The sequence below is a fragment of the Theropithecus gelada genome, chromosome 1 (assembly GCF_003255815.1).
Source record: "Theropithecus gelada isolate Dixy chromosome 1, Tgel_1.0, whole genome shotgun sequence".
In the NCBI taxonomy this organism is placed as follows: domain Eukaryota; kingdom Metazoa; phylum Chordata; class Mammalia; order Primates; family Cercopithecidae; genus Theropithecus; species Theropithecus gelada.
Genome location: NC_037668.1, coordinates 167,118,526 through 167,137,406, shown reverse-complemented (window position 1 = coordinate 167,137,406; position 18,881 = coordinate 167,118,526). Strand labels below are relative to the sequence as shown.

Here is an 18,881-nt window from a genome sequence, read left to right as displayed (position 1 = left end):
TAAGAGGCTGTTTCAGTTGTTTGTTTGAGATGTTAGTAACTTGGACTAAGATAGTGATGGTGTAAACAGGAAGAAGTTCATAAACTTAAGATACATTTAGAAAGTTACTTGAAGAGGTATTAGTGATAAATTGGAGGAAGTAAGTTTCAAGAATGATACAGAGTGATGAAAAGAGAGTTGAAATAGCTGCAAGAACCTACCTAACTCAGCATACTGGCTGCTGCTTTTAAGAATAAAATGGGTAAGAAATTACATTGCATTTTGTCAACCCAGAGACAGACTTAAGATTTTATTAAACTAAAACCAGCATAATCAGAATTTGTATGATAAAAACTTTTGACAAATCAGAGTAGAGAATGAATCTTTTTAATGTGTTTATTGGCTAAAGCAATATATAATGACTTTGAGATGTCAAGAGTGTGATTGTTGAGACTTGCAACAGATTAAAGTTCTAGGAATACATTTATCAAAATTACACACTCTTACTTGTGTTTGGCTCTTGTTCTATTTAGTTCAGCCTTATTTACCTTTCTTTTCTTTTTGAGACAGATTCTCCTTCTGTTGCCCAGGCTAGAGTGAAGTGGCATGATCAATCTCACTGTAACCTCTACCTCCTGGGTTCAAGTGATTCTCATGCCTTGGCCTTCCCAGTAGTTGGGATTACAGGCATGTGTCACCATGCCTGGCTATTTTTTTTTTTTTTTTGTATTTTTAGTAGAGACAGGGTTTCGCCATGTTGCCCAGGCTGGTCTTGAATTCCTGACCTCAGGCATTCCACCCACCTCATCCTCCCAAAGTGCTAGGATTACAGGCGCGAATCACCGTGCCCGGCCAGTTTTATTTACTTTAGATTAGTAGGGTTCAATCCATAAGTAACCTGTCACTGTTTACTTTGTGACTCTGTTACAAACTTGGAACGTCACTACATCTATGTTCTTTCAATTTTGAGATTCGCTTTAGCTTTTTCAAAGAAGCTCTGTGTGTGTGTGTGTGTGTGTGTGTGTGAGATCATTTTCTATTGGAATTAATTACAAAATGAATGCAGAAGTTTTAATTTGAAAGTATACCCTTTGCAACATTGATAACACTGTCCACTGATTATTTATTGATGTTATGTTGCTGTTCCACAGTATATTGAAACCACTGTGTGATTCAGAGATGGACTTCTAGAATTTTTTTTTGTGTGTGGAAAAAAAAAATACACAGACCATTATATTTTTAAGTAAGAAACCACTACCAAATATGGCTTCACATCAAATTGATGACAAAGAGTATGTGAGTTGTATGACAAGTGATGAAAAACTGCACATGAAGGTAAACAAATTAATGCAGGTGAGCAGAACACCAGCTGGGTAGACATGGTGTGAGAAAAACATCACTGACAGCAGAGATACAGTGAAGTGTACATGATGTTTTGTTTTTATTTTCTATTATGTTGAAAAGGCAATAATACTATCTTAGCATTGTCGTGAAATCTAAATTAGTTAATTAAGCAAGCATTCGATAAATGGTTTAAACACACTAGGTTATAATTAAGCATATATAATAGACCATGGACGGATTTATGACATCTATTTTATACTGTTATATTTTCCAACATTATATATCCTCATAGAATTTGGAAGCTATTTTAAACTCTCTGCTATACTTGCCCCATGCTGTCTTTATGCATCAAGGTACGCAAATGGCAGAACCCAGACAGGAGAGTCATTGCCAAGAGTCAATGCAGAAAGAGATGCAGAGACAGACGGAGACGGAGAGGCAGAGGTTTCAGTAACCTGCAGCCATCAGAGGAATCAACAAATGTTATACATGGCTTGCAACACCGAATGGGAGACCTGAAGTAAAACAAACACATCTCAGCTTAGACCTCATGGAACAAGAAAAATATGAAATCCACAGAAGGCCACTCCAGGGTGGAATACTGCCTTCATGTGTGAAAAGTTACAAGACTTTCTCATTAAGATGGATTTGGAAACTGGTCTCAGAGTTCATTACCTATGCTTTGTAGTTCTTTGTATTTATTACTGGTTATTAAGCAGTCTGGATTCAATCAGGTATAAATATTAAACATCATATGTTATCTTGCCACTGGTCAGCTATGCTTCTGTATTTCATTGATTCTAAGATGCACGTTTTATAAAACATTATTTTAGTGTTGCCGAAGCCAGGATGCATCTTGAAACCAACAGTACCTTTAAGTTAATAAAACTAAGAATATTTAATTTCCTCTTTCCATCTTTTAACAATATATATGGCAGGTCCCTCAACTTCCTAGTAACTTTTGAGTAAAAACAACCCGAAGTTCATTTCAGACCAGTTGAACACTTTACTTTCATATCTAGTTTAACTCTTTCACCTCCTCTTTATCTTTAGCACTCATCAGGACTTTGCCTGGGACATTTGCAGAAGGGAACACGTATTTCTTTTCTACTTACCTTTGTCTGTATTTGCAGTTTACACAAAGGCAGAGAGAGATGTTTTATCAAGTACTACATATTTCTTTTCTCAATGCCTACATTTTCAAAATACAAAATGGCAGAATGCAAAAATGTTTCCTGGTCAGGTCCTAGGGGAACTCTTCTCCCTCCCTATACTTCTTCTGCTGGGATTAGAAAGAGGAATAGGATGTATGCTATGTTGGTGTATGTTTAATTATAACCAAGTGTGTTTACTTTATACCATTTATTGAATGTTTGCTTAATTAATATGCTTAATTCTCATGGCAACACTTAAAAGTATTATTATCTCCATATTAGAGAGATGAGATCATTGCTAGAACTAGGATTTAACGTGTTTCTTGGCCACTAGGAAAAATAGTTTCTTAAAACATCATGTTAAAGAACTACAGTGTTGGCATTGATCACTGATACATAGGTATATATGCACTGCGTGTATCTAAGATGACCAGGAAAGTTAAGGTTCTAGTGAGAAAAACTTTCAAAGCAGCACCACCTCCCACCTTGGTCAATTTGCCAGTGGTAAGACTTGTCTTTGTCTGTATTTGCATTTTACACAAAGACAGTACCACATATTTCTTTCCTCAATGCCTAAACTAAATTTTCTTTTCTTTTCTTAGACAGGGTCTAACTCTGTTGCCCAGGCTGGAATGCAGTGGCATGGTCTTGGCTCACTACAACCTCCACCTCGTGGGTCCAAGTGATTCTCATGCCTCAGTCTCCTGAGTAGCTGGGATTATGGGGACACACCACCACACCCGGCTAATTTTTGTATTTTTAGTAGAGACATGGTTTCACCATGTTGGCCAGGCTGGTCTCATACTCCCAACTTCAAGTGATCTGCTTGCCTTGGCTTTCCAAAGTGCTGGGATTACAGGCATGAGCCACCACGCCCAGCCCTCAAAGCCTAAATTTTCAAAAGACAAAATGACAGATTGCAAAAAATGTATTTCTAGATCAAATCTTAGAGATGTAGAAGTATTCTCTCCTTTGTGTCCCTATATTTTCATTCATTGATAAGGATATCAATTGTGTTATAAGAATTGTGAATACAATTTTGTAACTGCTAGAGTTAAGTAATTTGGTAATTTACTTAACTGGTAAACACTCCTACTGTCATCATTCTTTGCCTGTGCAACAGCATAAGCTTCTCCACTGTTCTCCCAATTCTTACTCTTGCTAACCCCCAATATGTTGACCGCTCCACAGCTTCATGTGTCAATCTTATCATTCATTCTTCCATTTATTCATTTAACATATATCACATATGGCAACCATTATATTAAGTACTGCCCAGGCCTCATGGTCTATCATCTGGAACAGTGGTCCCTGACCTTTTTGGCACCAGAGACCGGTTTCATGGAAGACAATTTTTTCACGGACTGGGGTCAGGGGATAGTTTTCAGATGAAACCACCCCACCTCGGATCATCAGGCACTAGTTAGATTCTCATAAGGGCCATGCAACATAGTTTCCTTTCCTGTGCAGTTCAGAATGGGGTTTGCACTCCTAAGAGAATCTAATGCCACCGCTGATCTGACAGGAGGTGGAGTTCAGTCGGTAATGCTCACTGGCCTGCATCTCACCTCCTGCTGTGTGGCCTGGTTCCTAACAGGCCACCCATGGGTACCAGTCCACAGCCCTGGGATTGGAGACCCCTGATCTAGAGGACAGGCTTGTGCCCTTGTGGGGGAGGTGGATATGAATATACAAATATATCCCAGAACTTGGAGAAAACAAACAAGGTTCTGAGATAGAAAGTAACTTAGAGAGGCTTCTTTTATGTAGGATGGTCAGGGAAACTCCATTGAGGAAGTGACATTTATGCTGTTACCAGAAGGAAGTTATGTAGAGTGATTGGTGGGGGGGGGCGGGGAACAAGAAGAGCATCTTGGGAAGAATGAAGAGCTAAAGCCCTGAAATAGAAAAGAGCATGACATTTCTAGGAACAGAAAAAAATTAGTGTGACTAGAGCATAGTGTGAACCAGGTGGAAGTGTATTAAATGGGTGGAGAAATAATACAGAGGTTAGATTTTATTAAACATGCAAATAAGAAAAATACTGACAGATTTTAAGTAAGGACTTATCCCAACTTGATTTGTATGGACAGGGATCGATTTGATTTCTCTTTGGAGGAAATACTGAAGGAAGATAAGATGGAAGCTTGGAAGTTAGTTAAAAGCCTGAGCAGTGATGATGGTTTGATTCTAAGTGGTACAATTGGAAACAGAACACAAGATAGATAGTGGAGAGAGAATGAATGGGATTTGTTAATGATTTAATAGTTGTGACAGAAAAGGAGAAATAAAAAATAAAAATTAGGCTTCTGTTACAAGTTGCTGTGTGTATACTGGTGCATTTACAGATATAAATATGATTGAGATTTGGGATGGGTTTAAAGAAAGGATAGATCAAGACTTCTATGTTCTGTTGAGTTGGCTATGAGACAATCTGGTGGACTAGTTAAGAATGTGGTCGTAAAATGTGAATCTAGAGATCTCAAATATATAATAGATCTGACTGGAAATATAAACTCGCGAGTCATTCCGTGAAGGAGCTCACGCAGAAAGAGAGAGGTGGGTACAGGATTGAGCTTGTAATGTATCTTAGTAGTACTTAAAACTTAGGTAGGGACTGGGCAAGGTAGCCCACACGTCTGTAATCCCAGCACTTTGGGAGGCTGAGGCAGGTGGATTGCTTGAGTCCTGGAGTTCCAGACCACCCTGGGCAAAATGGCAAAACTCCATTTCTACAAAAAATTGAGCTGGGCGTGGTGGTGTACGCCTATAGTCCCAGCTACTCAGGAGGCTGAGGTGGGAAGATCGCTTGAGCACTGAAGGTAGAAGCTGCAGTGAGTCCTGATCACACCACTGCACTCCAGCCTGGTTGACAGAGCCAGACCCTGAAAAAAAAAAAACAAAACAAAACAAAAATCGGCTGAGCGCGGTGGCTAACGCCTGTAACCTTAGCACTTTGGGAGGCCAAGATGGGTGGATTGCCTGAGCTCAGGAGTTGGAGACCTGCCTGGGCAACATGGTGAAACCCCATCTCTACTGAAATACAAAAAATTAACCGGGCATGGTGGTGCGTGCATGTAGTCCCATCTACTTGGGGAGCTGAGGCGGAAGAATCGCTTGAACCCAGGAGGTGGAGGTTGCAGTGAGTCGAGATCTTGCCACTGCACTCCAACCTGGGCGACAGAGCCGAGACTCCGTCTGAAAGAGAAAAAAAACAGTCAGACAGAGGAAGAGGACCCAATATGGCAACTGTTGAGGAAAATAAGGGTTAAGGAAATTTAAATTTGTAGGTAATGATGTTTTGGAAGCTGACAAAACATAATGGTTAGAGAAGGAAAGATTGTGTTTAATGCTATTAAGAAGTCATATAATATGAGGATAGAGAAACAAATGATGGTATAAAATCTGGAACATGGAGATGGTTGGTAAGAAAATTCAAGAACAATGTTTATAATGCTTCATAACTTCCTCCTAGCTCTTAGGGTAAATATATATTTCTTGGAACCTGCAAGGCCTGGCAAGGTTTGGCCGTCATCTCCCTCCGAAGACTCCTTATTTTCCAGGCTCTGCTTCTTTCTATATCAGCCACACATATCTCTTCCTGTTCCTTGAACACAGTCTCCTTTAAATTTATTATTTCTGCCTAGAGTACTTTCCTTCTCCTCATACTCATTTAACTTGTATTATTTTCTTCAGGTCTAGCTCCATTGCTTTTTATTCCAGGCAAACTTCCCAACCTCCCAAATAGACCAAATTTCCTATTATATGCTTAAATCAGAATGTGAAGTATTTCCTTTGTGATGAAAGTGTCATGATGATTGGATAATTAATTATTGTGTCTTCCACTAAAGTATAGATAGGGAACAGAGCTTGACTGTTTTTGCTCACCACCATTTTTTTTCCTCTTGTCAGGTAAAATGACTAGCTTACATAGGAGTTTGCTCTGTATTTGTTGAATGAGTGAGTGAATGAATGAATGAACGAATGAGTAACATCTGCCTCTGTAGTTAACTTGTAATCTGTTTCTGTCTTTATATAACCTCTACTGTATGTAGCCTTAAAAATCTGGAAAATGACTTGATTGATTTAAGTAAATATTAAGTTTTTAAGCTTTTAAAAATCTATTGTAAGTTGATTAGCTATGATTATTTTGAAATTTTCTTCATCAAAGTTTGAGATGACTTTGGATACATAACTGTTTTCAGCTACTCAATAAGTGCCATTATATTTATTATGTATGAAATCTGGTGTTACTTCCTGGCCATTTCCTAGTCTCAGTTGTTCTTTGCAAAATACCCATTTATCAGCAGCCAGCCCACCCTTCCTCTGGGAATCAGTGAGAGTGGATCACGTCAGTATGTCATAAATACTCCTTCTATTTTCTTTGAGAGTTTTCTGCTGATGCAAGTGGAAGGCTTGGATGCCAGGCCTGTATGTGATACAGTAGAAATTTCCCCAGATGCCCTGTGGAAAGACCAGCTGCTACCCAGAGTCTTTCCTGGATGTCCTGCTCAGTGTAGTATAACATCAAGGGCAGCCCAGCTCTGTCTCCTAACAAGCTGCTAGGGCCTTCCCTCTTGCCTACCCACCTGACAGCCTGGACCTCAGGCTATCAAACCTCTGGGTTGCCATTGTCTCCATTCTGTGCCATCAGAATTGTATATACATTTATCTGCTGATGTCTCTGTATTTCAAGCTCTATGTCTTTATGCCTTTATAATATACAATATAGATTTTGTTACTTAAAATTCTAATATTTCCTATAGACACTAAACTCAATTTTAACACAATAAATACGTTAAAACATTATATATGTGTTGGATTAACACATATAATGCAACTCATTTGTTGCTAATCTATCTTGGATTCCTTGGGTAGAATCTGTCTTCTCACCTGTTTGAAATGGAACTGAATCTCCTAACTTTTTACTGTTTTTGTAAAGCCACAAAGCCCTTTTAAAATGCCTGTTTAAGGCTGCTAAACTTACATTGTATAGAGTATATTTTATATACTTTTCTCCTTTTTAAAAGATCATATACACTTTTCTCTTGGCCTCTCATTTTGCCAAATATTCTGCCATAACAGTAAGATAACAGCACACAAGTATTTGCTTAAAGATATTTAAAGCTAATCCCCAAAGAGTTTTCTGTTGCAAACGTATTTTAAGACGTAGGCTGAGGAGGTGAGTATTCAAATCCATGAGTTCTGACCCTGATGTTTTATTAGGCCTACCCACATGAAAATTAGTGCTTACTTGCACAGTTATCTTATTTAAAAATACATTTGCAAAAAGAGAATAATTTCATTTTCACTCATTCAAAGGTCTATCTTTTAGAGTATTATAAACTTACATAGTACAAAAAGATTGGTAAAAAGGAAAGCAAAATGAAACTTGGAGACTTGGGTTCTAAATATAGCTTGCCTACATCCTAGCTGCGAGATCTTAGACAAATCAACTAACCTCTCTGAACATCACAGATAAAATGGGGAGTAATAACATTAGCTCAAAGGTATTGTACAAATTATACAATGTATGTAGAGTGCAAAGATTTATTTACTTAAATATAAGAATCCTACAATAATCTTCCCAACTAGAGTTTGCAGAATTACCACAGGGGCTCTGTCTGTCTAAAAGTCCCCCAAGCATCATCTATTGTTCAAATAAATGAATTGCACATGTGTATACTTTTATTTTTAAAGGCATATAAATGTTGTATTAATAACACCAATTCATTTAATTGTATTGTTGAATTTATACCTTTGCCAGTAAGTGTTTTCCTAATAGATGGACTTAACTAAGAACATCAGAAATATGAAGAGCATTGTGTATTAATTAGTTGTCTTATTTGTCAAAAAGTTGAAAAAGCATTGCTGAGGAAAAGGAAACAGGTTAACTTTTGTTAAAGATATCTCTTGTTTTTCACTGTCCTTTCCCTCTTCAGTAGCACCAAGAACATCCTAAGTCACAGAAACATTAGTTTTTGGAAGCAGGGTTTGCTGTAACTATAGTAGAAATGGCATTCTGATTCCACTCCTAGCTTCACAAGGATATCTGTGGAAGATTTGGGGCAAAACTGTTAAGCTGTCTGAAAGTGCTTTTGCATAAGAAATGGGTTTTACTGCTAACACTGTCATATTGCGGAGTTTTGAATGCCCTAATGGTAAATGATACTGGTGCCAAAAATAACCAGACTGGTAGTTTTTTCATTCATTTGGCCATCTTATTAAGTCAAATATTGATACTTTCTACTAAGTCAGGTACTGTATCATCTTGCCAACCCCCATTTTGTTACACTCATGCTGAATCTGTTTCTCATCTCTTAAGTAAGAAAATTATTGATTATTTTGTAGGGATTTAATTAAAAAAAAAATCGTAATGGATACTGTAAAGGAGCAGTATTTGGATAGTTTAAAAACATCTTCCTTGATGGGAAAATCTTTTAAAAGGCTTTCTAACTTGGTGTAATTACTTGAATTAAGGAAGTGCAATGCCATTCTACTAACTTAGAACAACTTTTTTGACTTCCTGCAAAGAGGACCCTTACAGTATTTTTGGAGAAGTTAGTAAAACCGAATCTGACATCATCACCTAGCAGCTCATGCAGCTAGCAAGTGGTTTGTTCTTAGGGTAACAGAGGAGGAAATTGTTCCTCGTCTGATAAGACAACAGTGGAGAGTATGCATTTATTTATTTACTTTTACATTTTTGATTCGTTTTCACAGAGAAAACTTCTACAGAGATAACAATTATTTTGCCTTTCAGAAGGACGCATGCTGTTTCTTAGGGATACGGCTGACTTCCAGATATGACCATGTATTTGTGGCTTAAACTTTTGGCATTTGGCTTTGCCTTTCTGGACACAGAAGTATTTGTGACAGGTAAGTACAAGTATATTAATATTTTTTAAATTATTTTTTCTTTTTTGGAGGAATGTTTGAAATAGACATAAAAATACTTTAAATATATTGGTAACTGGAAGTGAGAAGCCTGCTATAAACCGTCAAGATTGTTGTCTCAGGGAGACACAGGCTTGTTGTGTGACAGAATACATTGTTTCTGTTTAAAAAGACATAAATGTTCGGGGACAAAAAAAATACAATTTTAAAAGAAAAGCATTGTCTATCTCTATCTTTATTTACAACTGTTCAAAGATATTACAAAAGCAACATTATTACTTAACCTCCGAAGTGACAATAACATACATTTATAAAAGCCTGAGAATTTTTTTAATGATAAAATAAGTGAGTTTTTATTCTTTTAACAAATTTGGTCTTTTAAAAAGTCATAAGACAGCTTTGGTTGTATGTAAGCCACTCCCTCTTTCCAGACCTGAAGTTTGCTTCCTCAAATTTTGAGTTTAATTGACATATTTTATTGAATACTTGGGTATATAATAGTTCAAAAATATATTGAGATATTTAGTAAAATATTAACTTTCTGCAATTTTTATCACTGAATGTATTTTAAATCAAGTTTTTAGTTTCTTGTTAGTAGTTTTAATACATTTTTGCTTTAGAAATTCTTGTGGAGCCACCGCCCTTCCTGGGTGGTAGGCAAATATTACAGCCTTGATGAGATAGAAATATTTAAACTCTTAAAATCATGCAAATGCTGTATTCCGTAGGAAAATGTAACTAGTTGGACTTCCAATGCCTATTAAAGTTTGAAATCTTTGCACGTTTATCCTCTATTCAATGGATAGTTCTTGAGCGGTGTCAATATGAATCATGAGTGCATTTCAATAGATTATATAATGTAACTAATAATGAATATTTAATATTTCTCTTTATGATGTAGTATCTGAAAGGACATTGAAAATAAAACTTTTGTAGAAATTGCAAAAAATATAAAAAGTATTTTAAAACAACTTGCTTATTACAATTCACTTTGAAGTCTTTTTTTGACTCTTACCGTTCTCCTTTCCTCTGAAAGTCAGGGAAGTAGCTATCTCTTGAGCATGTTACACTGTCAATTTCTATTTGGAGTAACCTAAGAGAGAGGAAAGAAAAACAACATAAGATAATTTTTTGTTGTTGTGGCTGTTTTGTTTTTTATCACAAAGATGAATTTTAAAAAAATCTATATAGATGCAGCATTTGTCTATGTACAGAAAATGTTTATCAAGTTACCATCCCTTTAAAGCTTATCATAATAAAAAGTAAATTATAAAGAATAATAATTTCAGTGAAGTGATAATGTATATTATTACAAATCAGAACAGATTTTCATTTAAAATTCCCACTCAGGAAATGTTGAAAAGCATTTTTAAATGACCATAAAGAAATACTGAGACGTTTTGTAAGCCAGAATACGCTTCTTCTCTCTATACTCATTTAGCTTCTATTATTTTCTTCAGGTCTAGCTCCATTGCTTTTTATTCCAGGCAAACTTCCGAACCTCCCAAATAGACCAAATATCCTATTATATGCTTCAATCAGAGTGTGAAATATTTCCTTTGTGCATAAAAATTCAACTCATACTATTACAGGACTTTTTAAACCATAAGACACATCTTTGAATTTGTAATTGAAATAAGAATATAATGGGATCTAGAAACCTTTACATCAGCTTTGCTCAATAATTTATACCATAGCAAATAAATGGATATACATAGATTTATTTTGAAAAATCAAGTTTATCTTCAGTTGCTCACATAAATATTGAGAGCAAACATTTTTCTAAAAGACATTTGTAGACTCCCTGAGATATATGCTTTTTTGTGGAAAAACATATACAGATATAATCATTTGTATCTGCAAATATTGTTTATAATCCTTTCAAGTTGCAAGAAACATTTTGTGATTTGATGTATAATTTGGAAAATTCTCAATGCTTTAAATTATATATTTTTCTTTTTTAGCAACAAATGAGTCGGATTCTATGTTTCATTTTTACGTGTCAAAATTAGTTTAGTGCCTACAGGAAATAATAAACTTTTGGGGAACAAATTTTATACTGTATGCTCTAAAGCATAAAGAAATAGAGCCAAACGTAGAAAGCCATCAATGGTAACTCTATGCACAATTCAAATATTTTATTTAATCTCTAAAATGCACACATGGACAAGGCCAAAGTGAGTCTTTGGCAGTGCAACATCCAGGCAGGGTTCAGTTTTACTGAAGACTTCCTAATCCTCTTGCTCTGTGCCTCTTTGTGATGGCAACTGGAAACCAAACTTTATTTAAAATTTCTAAATAATTTTAGGGGACAATGATGGTTTTAAGAATGCAGGCGAGGGTGAGTGTTCTCTGGTTCTAATAAAGTTGTAATGCCAGGCAGATCTAGCACACCATAGCATGGCAGTTGAGAGTATATGGGTTATGCTATGTGAGGTACATGATGAGTTTTGTTATGAGTCATAACAGTTAAGACTCATTTCCTGGACATAATTCTTCATTTTTCCATCTGTATTAAAAATATATATCTCATGTTATAAACATGGGCTGTGCCTTGTACATCACAGACATTCAATGAAAATTATTTAATTGAATTTGGTAAGCAGTCCTTTTAAGTTCTAAATACTGTATAATTTAGAGATTTGGGACTGTGAGTAGAATTACTTATTGATTTGAAAAAAAATTCTCTCCTAAAAACCTGCCTGTGACCCTTACCATTGCTAGAATTTGAAATGTACTTTGTTACAGGAAAGGCTATGAGGGGTTAGGGCCTATATTACCTTTTTCTCTTTTGTTCTGTGTAACTAAGTATAGGGGCAGAGTAGTTAGCTTGAACTTAGTTCATATACATGAACATATATTTCTTTATATATATGTACACACATAAACTAGTTATATATTTGTGGGTTATATATACTAGTCTGTCTATCTATTTATCTATCTATCTATCTATCTATCTATCTATCTATCTATCTATCTAACTATCATCCATGTTTGTCTATTTGGCGTTTCCATGAACTTCAGACTTTGGCCTGTGTTGTTCTTTTTTCTCCACTTGGTTACATATCATTGCCTACCACGTGTTGATCACTCTGATTCTCCATCTCTAGATTCATCCCTCAGAAACATGGAACTTACTTCCTTTCCTAAATCCAGACATTGACATGCTCCCCAAGTCCTGAAATTTTGCTTTGTAATAATCTCTAATAACTTCTTGCTTTGACATCTCCATTGCCATCATCTGAATTCATGGCTTTATTATTTCTCACCTGCAAAATTGTAATATTTTTTTAATCAGTCTGAAGTCTCATCCTTTTTTTAAAATGTAATCTGCAGATTAAAAAATAAAATAAAAAGCAAAGGGATACTGATTTCTTCTCATTGCCTTTGGTATAAATTCTAATCTTTTTTGCCAGAGAAACTGATTCCACTAATGATCTGGGGGCTAGGCCTGGAGCTGGGAGGGGATTTTTTTTTTTCCTTCTTTCTTTCTTTTTCTTCTATGATTGATTAAAAGGAAATAAACAGGAGGTAGTTTTAACACCCCCCTCTATACTTTCTCAAGGTGTTTAAGACTCTGGGCAAATCTTACTTCTTCTATTACGTTCTCTTATGTCACTTTTGCCACAAAATATCTCCACTGAATTGCACACTTTTTATCACCTTTTCTTGGCATTTTTCAAGTCATTTCAATTTGTTGTTGTAATGATGATTGATGATGATGATGACATGTGAATTAGTGGATTTACTGACATTGTAACCTACATGAAATCAGGTATAGGAGACACAAAAGGCATAAACATGTAGTTCCCATATCTGATTTATCACCAGGCACTGAATAAATCATGGATTTTAAAACAATAAAACTGCAGATTATAGTGATAAAGGAAAGAGGGAAGTCAAAAAGAGGGAGAATATGAGATAAAAAAAATTAACCAGAGGCAAAGTGGGAGGATGAAGGTAGCAGGACTATTTTGTCCAGATTAAATAAATTGATTTTAGATCTAGATGTTTACAGGCTTGCCTTTTTGTTTTTGTTTTGTTTTGTTTTGTTTTGTTTTTTCTTTGCTCCCTTCTTTACTCTTGTTATCTCACCTCTTGTCTGGAAAGATCCTCCTGACTTCCTAAAAGTTCATAGTTTGAGAATGTTGTTCCTAAATTTTCTTTGGTCTGCTCTTTGGACATTCTAGGTAATGTAATTTGGAGGGCCAATTTTATTCTTCAGATACACATACCCGTAGAAAGAAAAGTTGTGAATGGGAGGGAAATACAAATCTAGCAGAGTGATAACACAAACAGATCAGGTCCAGTCCTGGCAATTGCTGGTTAGAGCACTGATGCTAGTGCTCTGGGATTGCTTGCAAAGGCAGATGGAATATGGTGCACTCTACGTGTTGCATTATTTGCACACCAAAAGTTTGTAGAGAGCTGGGAATAATTTCTTTTCAGATAGTGTAGAGATGAATGTCAATCTGAGTAGGTAAGGGGCACAGATTTGTACTGAGGTTGGTTCATTCTCTTGGCAAATATACAGTGTTCACAAAGACAAGATTTCATCTTCAGACCATGTGTGTATATGTCAGCTTGGTGCAGAGAGAGAAATTTTTCATTAACGCTGAACTTTGATTTTTTTTTTTCTAGACATCATATAGGTTTATGTAGTTATTTACATGGGAAACAATTAGAGTGGAAATTTAACATATCTTCAGTTTAAAATTAGTTTCAATCTAGTCTAAATATCTTTGTAAGTACTAGACACCCAACCCCATAGCAGTGGCCTAATACCAAAGGGTTAGTGCTATGACTTTTGCATACATAAAGACAGCACTTTTTAGGGTATGATACACAGAAAAAAAAATGGCAAGACTTTAGCAATATGATGTGATGTCTATTTCTATGTAATATCCAAATACACAGGAATAAAAATTATAGTAATCACTGGATTTTGTGTACATGGCTTTAACCAATATTTAGATTAGAAAATATCTAATTATTGCCTAAAATATTTAATCTTCATTCCTGTTTGTATGTCAGTGTGCTACTTCAATATCAGTCTGTTAAAAGAGTCTAGGAATGACTGCTATAAGCAGAGAATTGTATGTTCAGGAATCACAACAAAAACAAGAACAAATAGAGAAACAAAAGCTTTCCTACCCTTTCATCCAGGACAAGAATAAATATACATAAAGTCAATATTAGTGAAGTCAATAAGCATCTTCTGTATCCGTTCATAGTAACTTCAATTGATTCATTTCTTAAAAGACAATCAGCAAAATTATCGGTTTTTATTAGAGTCTTTAGTAGAGACCAAACTTAAACAAATATATTATATGGTGCTTAACTCTACAGCATATAAAGATTCAACATTTATTTCCTCTAAAAATGAGTCAAGTGTCTGAAAAGAAAAAGCCACCTAACTGAAACTTCAGTTTCTACTATACAGGGTATTTATTACAAAACTGTAATTACAATGCAATGATACTGAAGTATAAATGACCATCATTCATATATTTAAGAAAATAATCAAATGTGAGTACCTGGAAGAAAACCATCTACTCTCCAAAATAGGGATTTGCTAATGTAGGAGTAGAAGGCAAAAGCTGAGGGTAACTCAGGTAACACACTCATATGTATTAGGATATGAACAACTGGTATAGCGAACTTAATAGAAATCACTGATAGACAAGAAGACATTCTCTGCATTTTAAATTAAAATAAAATTTGTCCTGCATTTAAGACAATAGTTTACAGAAACCTATATAAATAACAATGATGCTAAGAGACAATATCAAAACGACAATATCATGGCAATACAGTGTGTCCACTATATTTTAAACACATCTACTTGATGAAAAATGTAATCATTTATTGATTAAAAAATATTAAGCATAATAGAAAAGGAGGCAGAAACCACTCCAAGCTGGGAAACATCATGGCATTTGTAGTGAGAAATATTTTGAAAATCTAACTCTATGAATCGCATGATTTTGAGCTAAATCAATTTTCATCCTTGAGACCCAGTTTCTTCATCTATAAAGTGTTATAAGCATTGAAAGCGATAACATTTGTGAAAATTCTTTGAAACTATGAGATACTTGGAGAAGTTGTAAATTTTTTCATGTGAGCCCATGAAATCAGAGCACATAGCCCTTTAGCATAAACATGATTCTAAATGATATCTCTTCCTTTGAGACACTGTGAGGAGATAAAGGGATAGTTTAAGGTTAAGTGGTAGAGGAATAAACCGTTATAAGCCTTTGAATTCTTTTAACTTTGCGTTCTTTATTTCAGAGATTTTTCAGGCTTCTCCAGATTCTACAATCTAAATAGTTTGTAAATCCACAGCCTTCTACTTTGCCAGGGATTTCTTATTGTAAAAATAGCCCGAAGTCTCACCTGCCTTCAATCCTTACTGTGTCCATACCCACCATTACCAGGATAATCTCTGTAAAAGGCAGAACTCACCTTTGTCCATCCCTCTTTCAGTGTCTCCTGTGGGTAGAAAATATACTGAACCCATGATTTGATACCAAGTATGTTTTGGCTCAACTTTTATGAAAATAAATATTTTATTAGAATATACCAACATTTATGAGTTTTCCTTGAAGATAAATTTTGGAGGAAAAAAACTCCGTTAGACCAATTTAATTCCCTGATTATCACATATATATTCCCTACTTAAATCTTTGACAGTTTTTCCATTTTAATTTTACTGAACTAATATTTAGCAGCATCACTTTCATTTAATTTTTACATAACTGTTAGATTCATGAATCCATTTTACCCATGTCAAATTCTACTGAATATAGCTTATGCTTTTGGGAATTTTCCTTTGTGGTTATTACTTTTCTAAATGCAATTCTTTTCAAACAATACAGATGTAAATTTTCCAAAACCGTTTAAATTCTTCTCTTTGGCCATAAATATTTTGTGTGTGTAGTTTGGCTACTGCTAGTTTAGTTTTTTAATTGGTTTTGTGTCTCAATGATACAAAAATATGATTTATGTAATTTTTCATTTTTGTCAAACAGATTGGGCAGTATTAACCATTCTCAATTTTTTGTTGTGTTGAAATTTCTATGAGTGACATTAATGTGGAGATTGACAGCTCTTTGAGCTAGATTCATTTTGAAATTTTAAGACACTTTGGATTATTTCTTAGCTAGCCAATGGAAACTTTAGAAACACTTTTAAGACTGCTCAGTAGTCCAGAATTATTGTGTTTTAATTATCATTCATTTGTATAATATTCCTCTTATTAGCTTTCACACTTAATACCAACTTCTTATTCATTATTGGAGCAAAAAGTAAAAAGAAGAATCAATGTGATAAATTTAACATCTCATTGTAAAATGGTGTGTGGGGAAAGTGTCAAATCATCCTACATTGGACTTTGTGCATTTAGGAAAAATAAAAGCAATTAGCATTGCACACACATATCTAATTGAATCTCTTCAGATTTATCTAGCTTTATCTGTAACCACTTTGTGACTCTTTTTGTAACTTGCATTTTTCTAAAAATGTGACCTTGTGTGGTCTTCCAGCTGTTGGCCATGCTGTTTTTCCTTCTCTCCACATCTTTTTTTCAATATGGCAAATTATAAATTCTATTCAAAATTTACTTCAAAGAGCACCTCCTCTGGACAGCCCACACCCCACTTGTATAACCCTTGCTCTTCAGCCCCTTTCACACCTGCATAGGTGTTCTTCTGCTGTGATGATTCTTTGAATAATTCTCTTGGAGTTCTCTTTACTGGGCTCTCTTGCAGCAACTGGTGAGCTCATGTAGGCTATAACTGGGTCTCTGCTTATTTGCCAGTGCCTGCAGGTCCTCAGTACTTGTTTGCTGAAAAAATGAATGAATGGTCTGTCAGCTTAACTAAACTCTGTATGTAGAAGGCACTTAATGATTCTTAAAAACAATTTTGATTCTGTCCTTTTATTGTTATTTATGGGAATTATTTATGGTAAAATTTTCTACATAATAGAAAATTTGGCAAATGCCAAGAAGTAGAAGGAAAAAGAAAATTGCTTAGAGCCCTTGCTAACAAATTGTTTTTCTTTCTCTATCTTTTGATCACATGCTGTGTATGAAATTTCATGTTCGATTTTTTCCCCAAGTAAACCTGATTATTTTAGACAATTTGAAAAATGTAGAAATGAACAAATAGGCAAATAAGAATTTCAGGTTTCCAGTTCTCAAGATCTAGAAACTTTCTGAGTACTTCATTTGACTAGGACAACTAGGTCTATTCAGTAATTTATTAACTTATTGGTTCATTTGATAAACAACTATTTTGTGAGTGTTTTCCATGTACTGTGGGCTGAGGATACCATATCCCATGAAGGCTGTATTCTTTTAGTATCAGTGGCTTCTTGGAGATGGTGTTTTAAATCTCCCCAAATCTTCAACACCCCAAAACTTTCTCCTCAAAGTAATAATATACTTTGCTACAGATAATTATTGGTGTTATAAATGTTTTATAAGTTATAAATTTAAAAATCACTATTTTAAGATTATATATAATATATTAAGTAAAACTTATATTCTTATAAGACTACCTCCAGGTCCCTGTTACAACTAGATTTTCTTTGCAGACTTTTAAATTATAGAAGTTCTGGTGCTGCCACTGAGATGCATAGATTATTATTAGATATTCAATAAATAAAGTTGGTAGATGTGAAGAGGTACTAGACAATAGTCCTATTTTGTTTTGGTTTGTTTGTTTTGTAATGTATTCTGAAAATAAAATGTTTATGTGGAGAGAAAAGGGAAAACGTACAGAAATACACGGCACACAAACAAATTCTTACTTTTTTTTTTTTGTAGTCTTTCTAATTTTCCAAGGTCACCAGCTAATAGCAAATGAGAGTTGTAGGGAGTGGGGTGAAGGCTGGGGTCTTAATTGGGGTCTATCTGATTCTAGATAGACCTGATTCTAGATTTTCCGCTCAATTAATCAATCTTCTTAGTGGTCACTTTAATAATCAGGAATTTAAGACATGACTGCGTGATGATGGGTAAATCACAGCAGGACTGAATGGGAGCTGGTAGTTTCTCAGAGGTTGTTCGTGTGACATACGCGTGTAAGTTCATTCACCTGATTTAGCTACTTACATGAACCATTGTGTACTGAGCTGCTTCTGTGTCTTTAGCAAGATCAAATTCACATATGATTGCATGACTTTTATAAAAAGCAAAAAGACATCTTTGATTAATTTGTCTTCACCCTGAATGCTGATGTGATGTGTTACAATCATCCTGAAAAGGAGGCTAACAAAGGACAGGACTGAGTCTGTCTTGAGGTGAGTGATATGATGGAAAGAATGGATTTTCCCCCACCCAACTCATTTTTGATATTACATAAAGTGAAAAACATTAAATAATTCACCAAAGTATCTAGATTTTTTTTTTGTTTTTGAAGTGCAAGGGAAGTAACTTGACCTTTGTTAAATACTTTGATCATGGAAAACACATAAGGTTCTCATCTTATTCCAGGAAGTGTA

General features: G+C 35.0%; 1 protein-coding gene across 2 annotated transcripts in view; it reads left to right on the top strand.

Moving 5' to 3' along the window:
• The first annotated feature begins 8,983 nt into the window (after positions 1-8,983).
• The window catches only part of PTPRC (protein tyrosine phosphatase, receptor type C), a 122,048-nt gene continuing 112,150 nt past the window's right edge, over positions 8,984-18,881 (top strand). For both annotated transcript variants that reach the window (XM_025390894.1, XM_025390893.1), the window contains exons 1-2: positions 8,984-9,153; positions 9,241-9,356. In XM_025390894.1, coding sequence (XP_025246679.1) covers positions 9,284-9,356 — 73 coding nt within the window. In that variant the 5' untranslated portion in view covers positions 8,984-9,153; positions 9,241-9,283. The remainder of the gene's footprint in view (positions 9,154-9,240; positions 9,357-18,881) is intronic.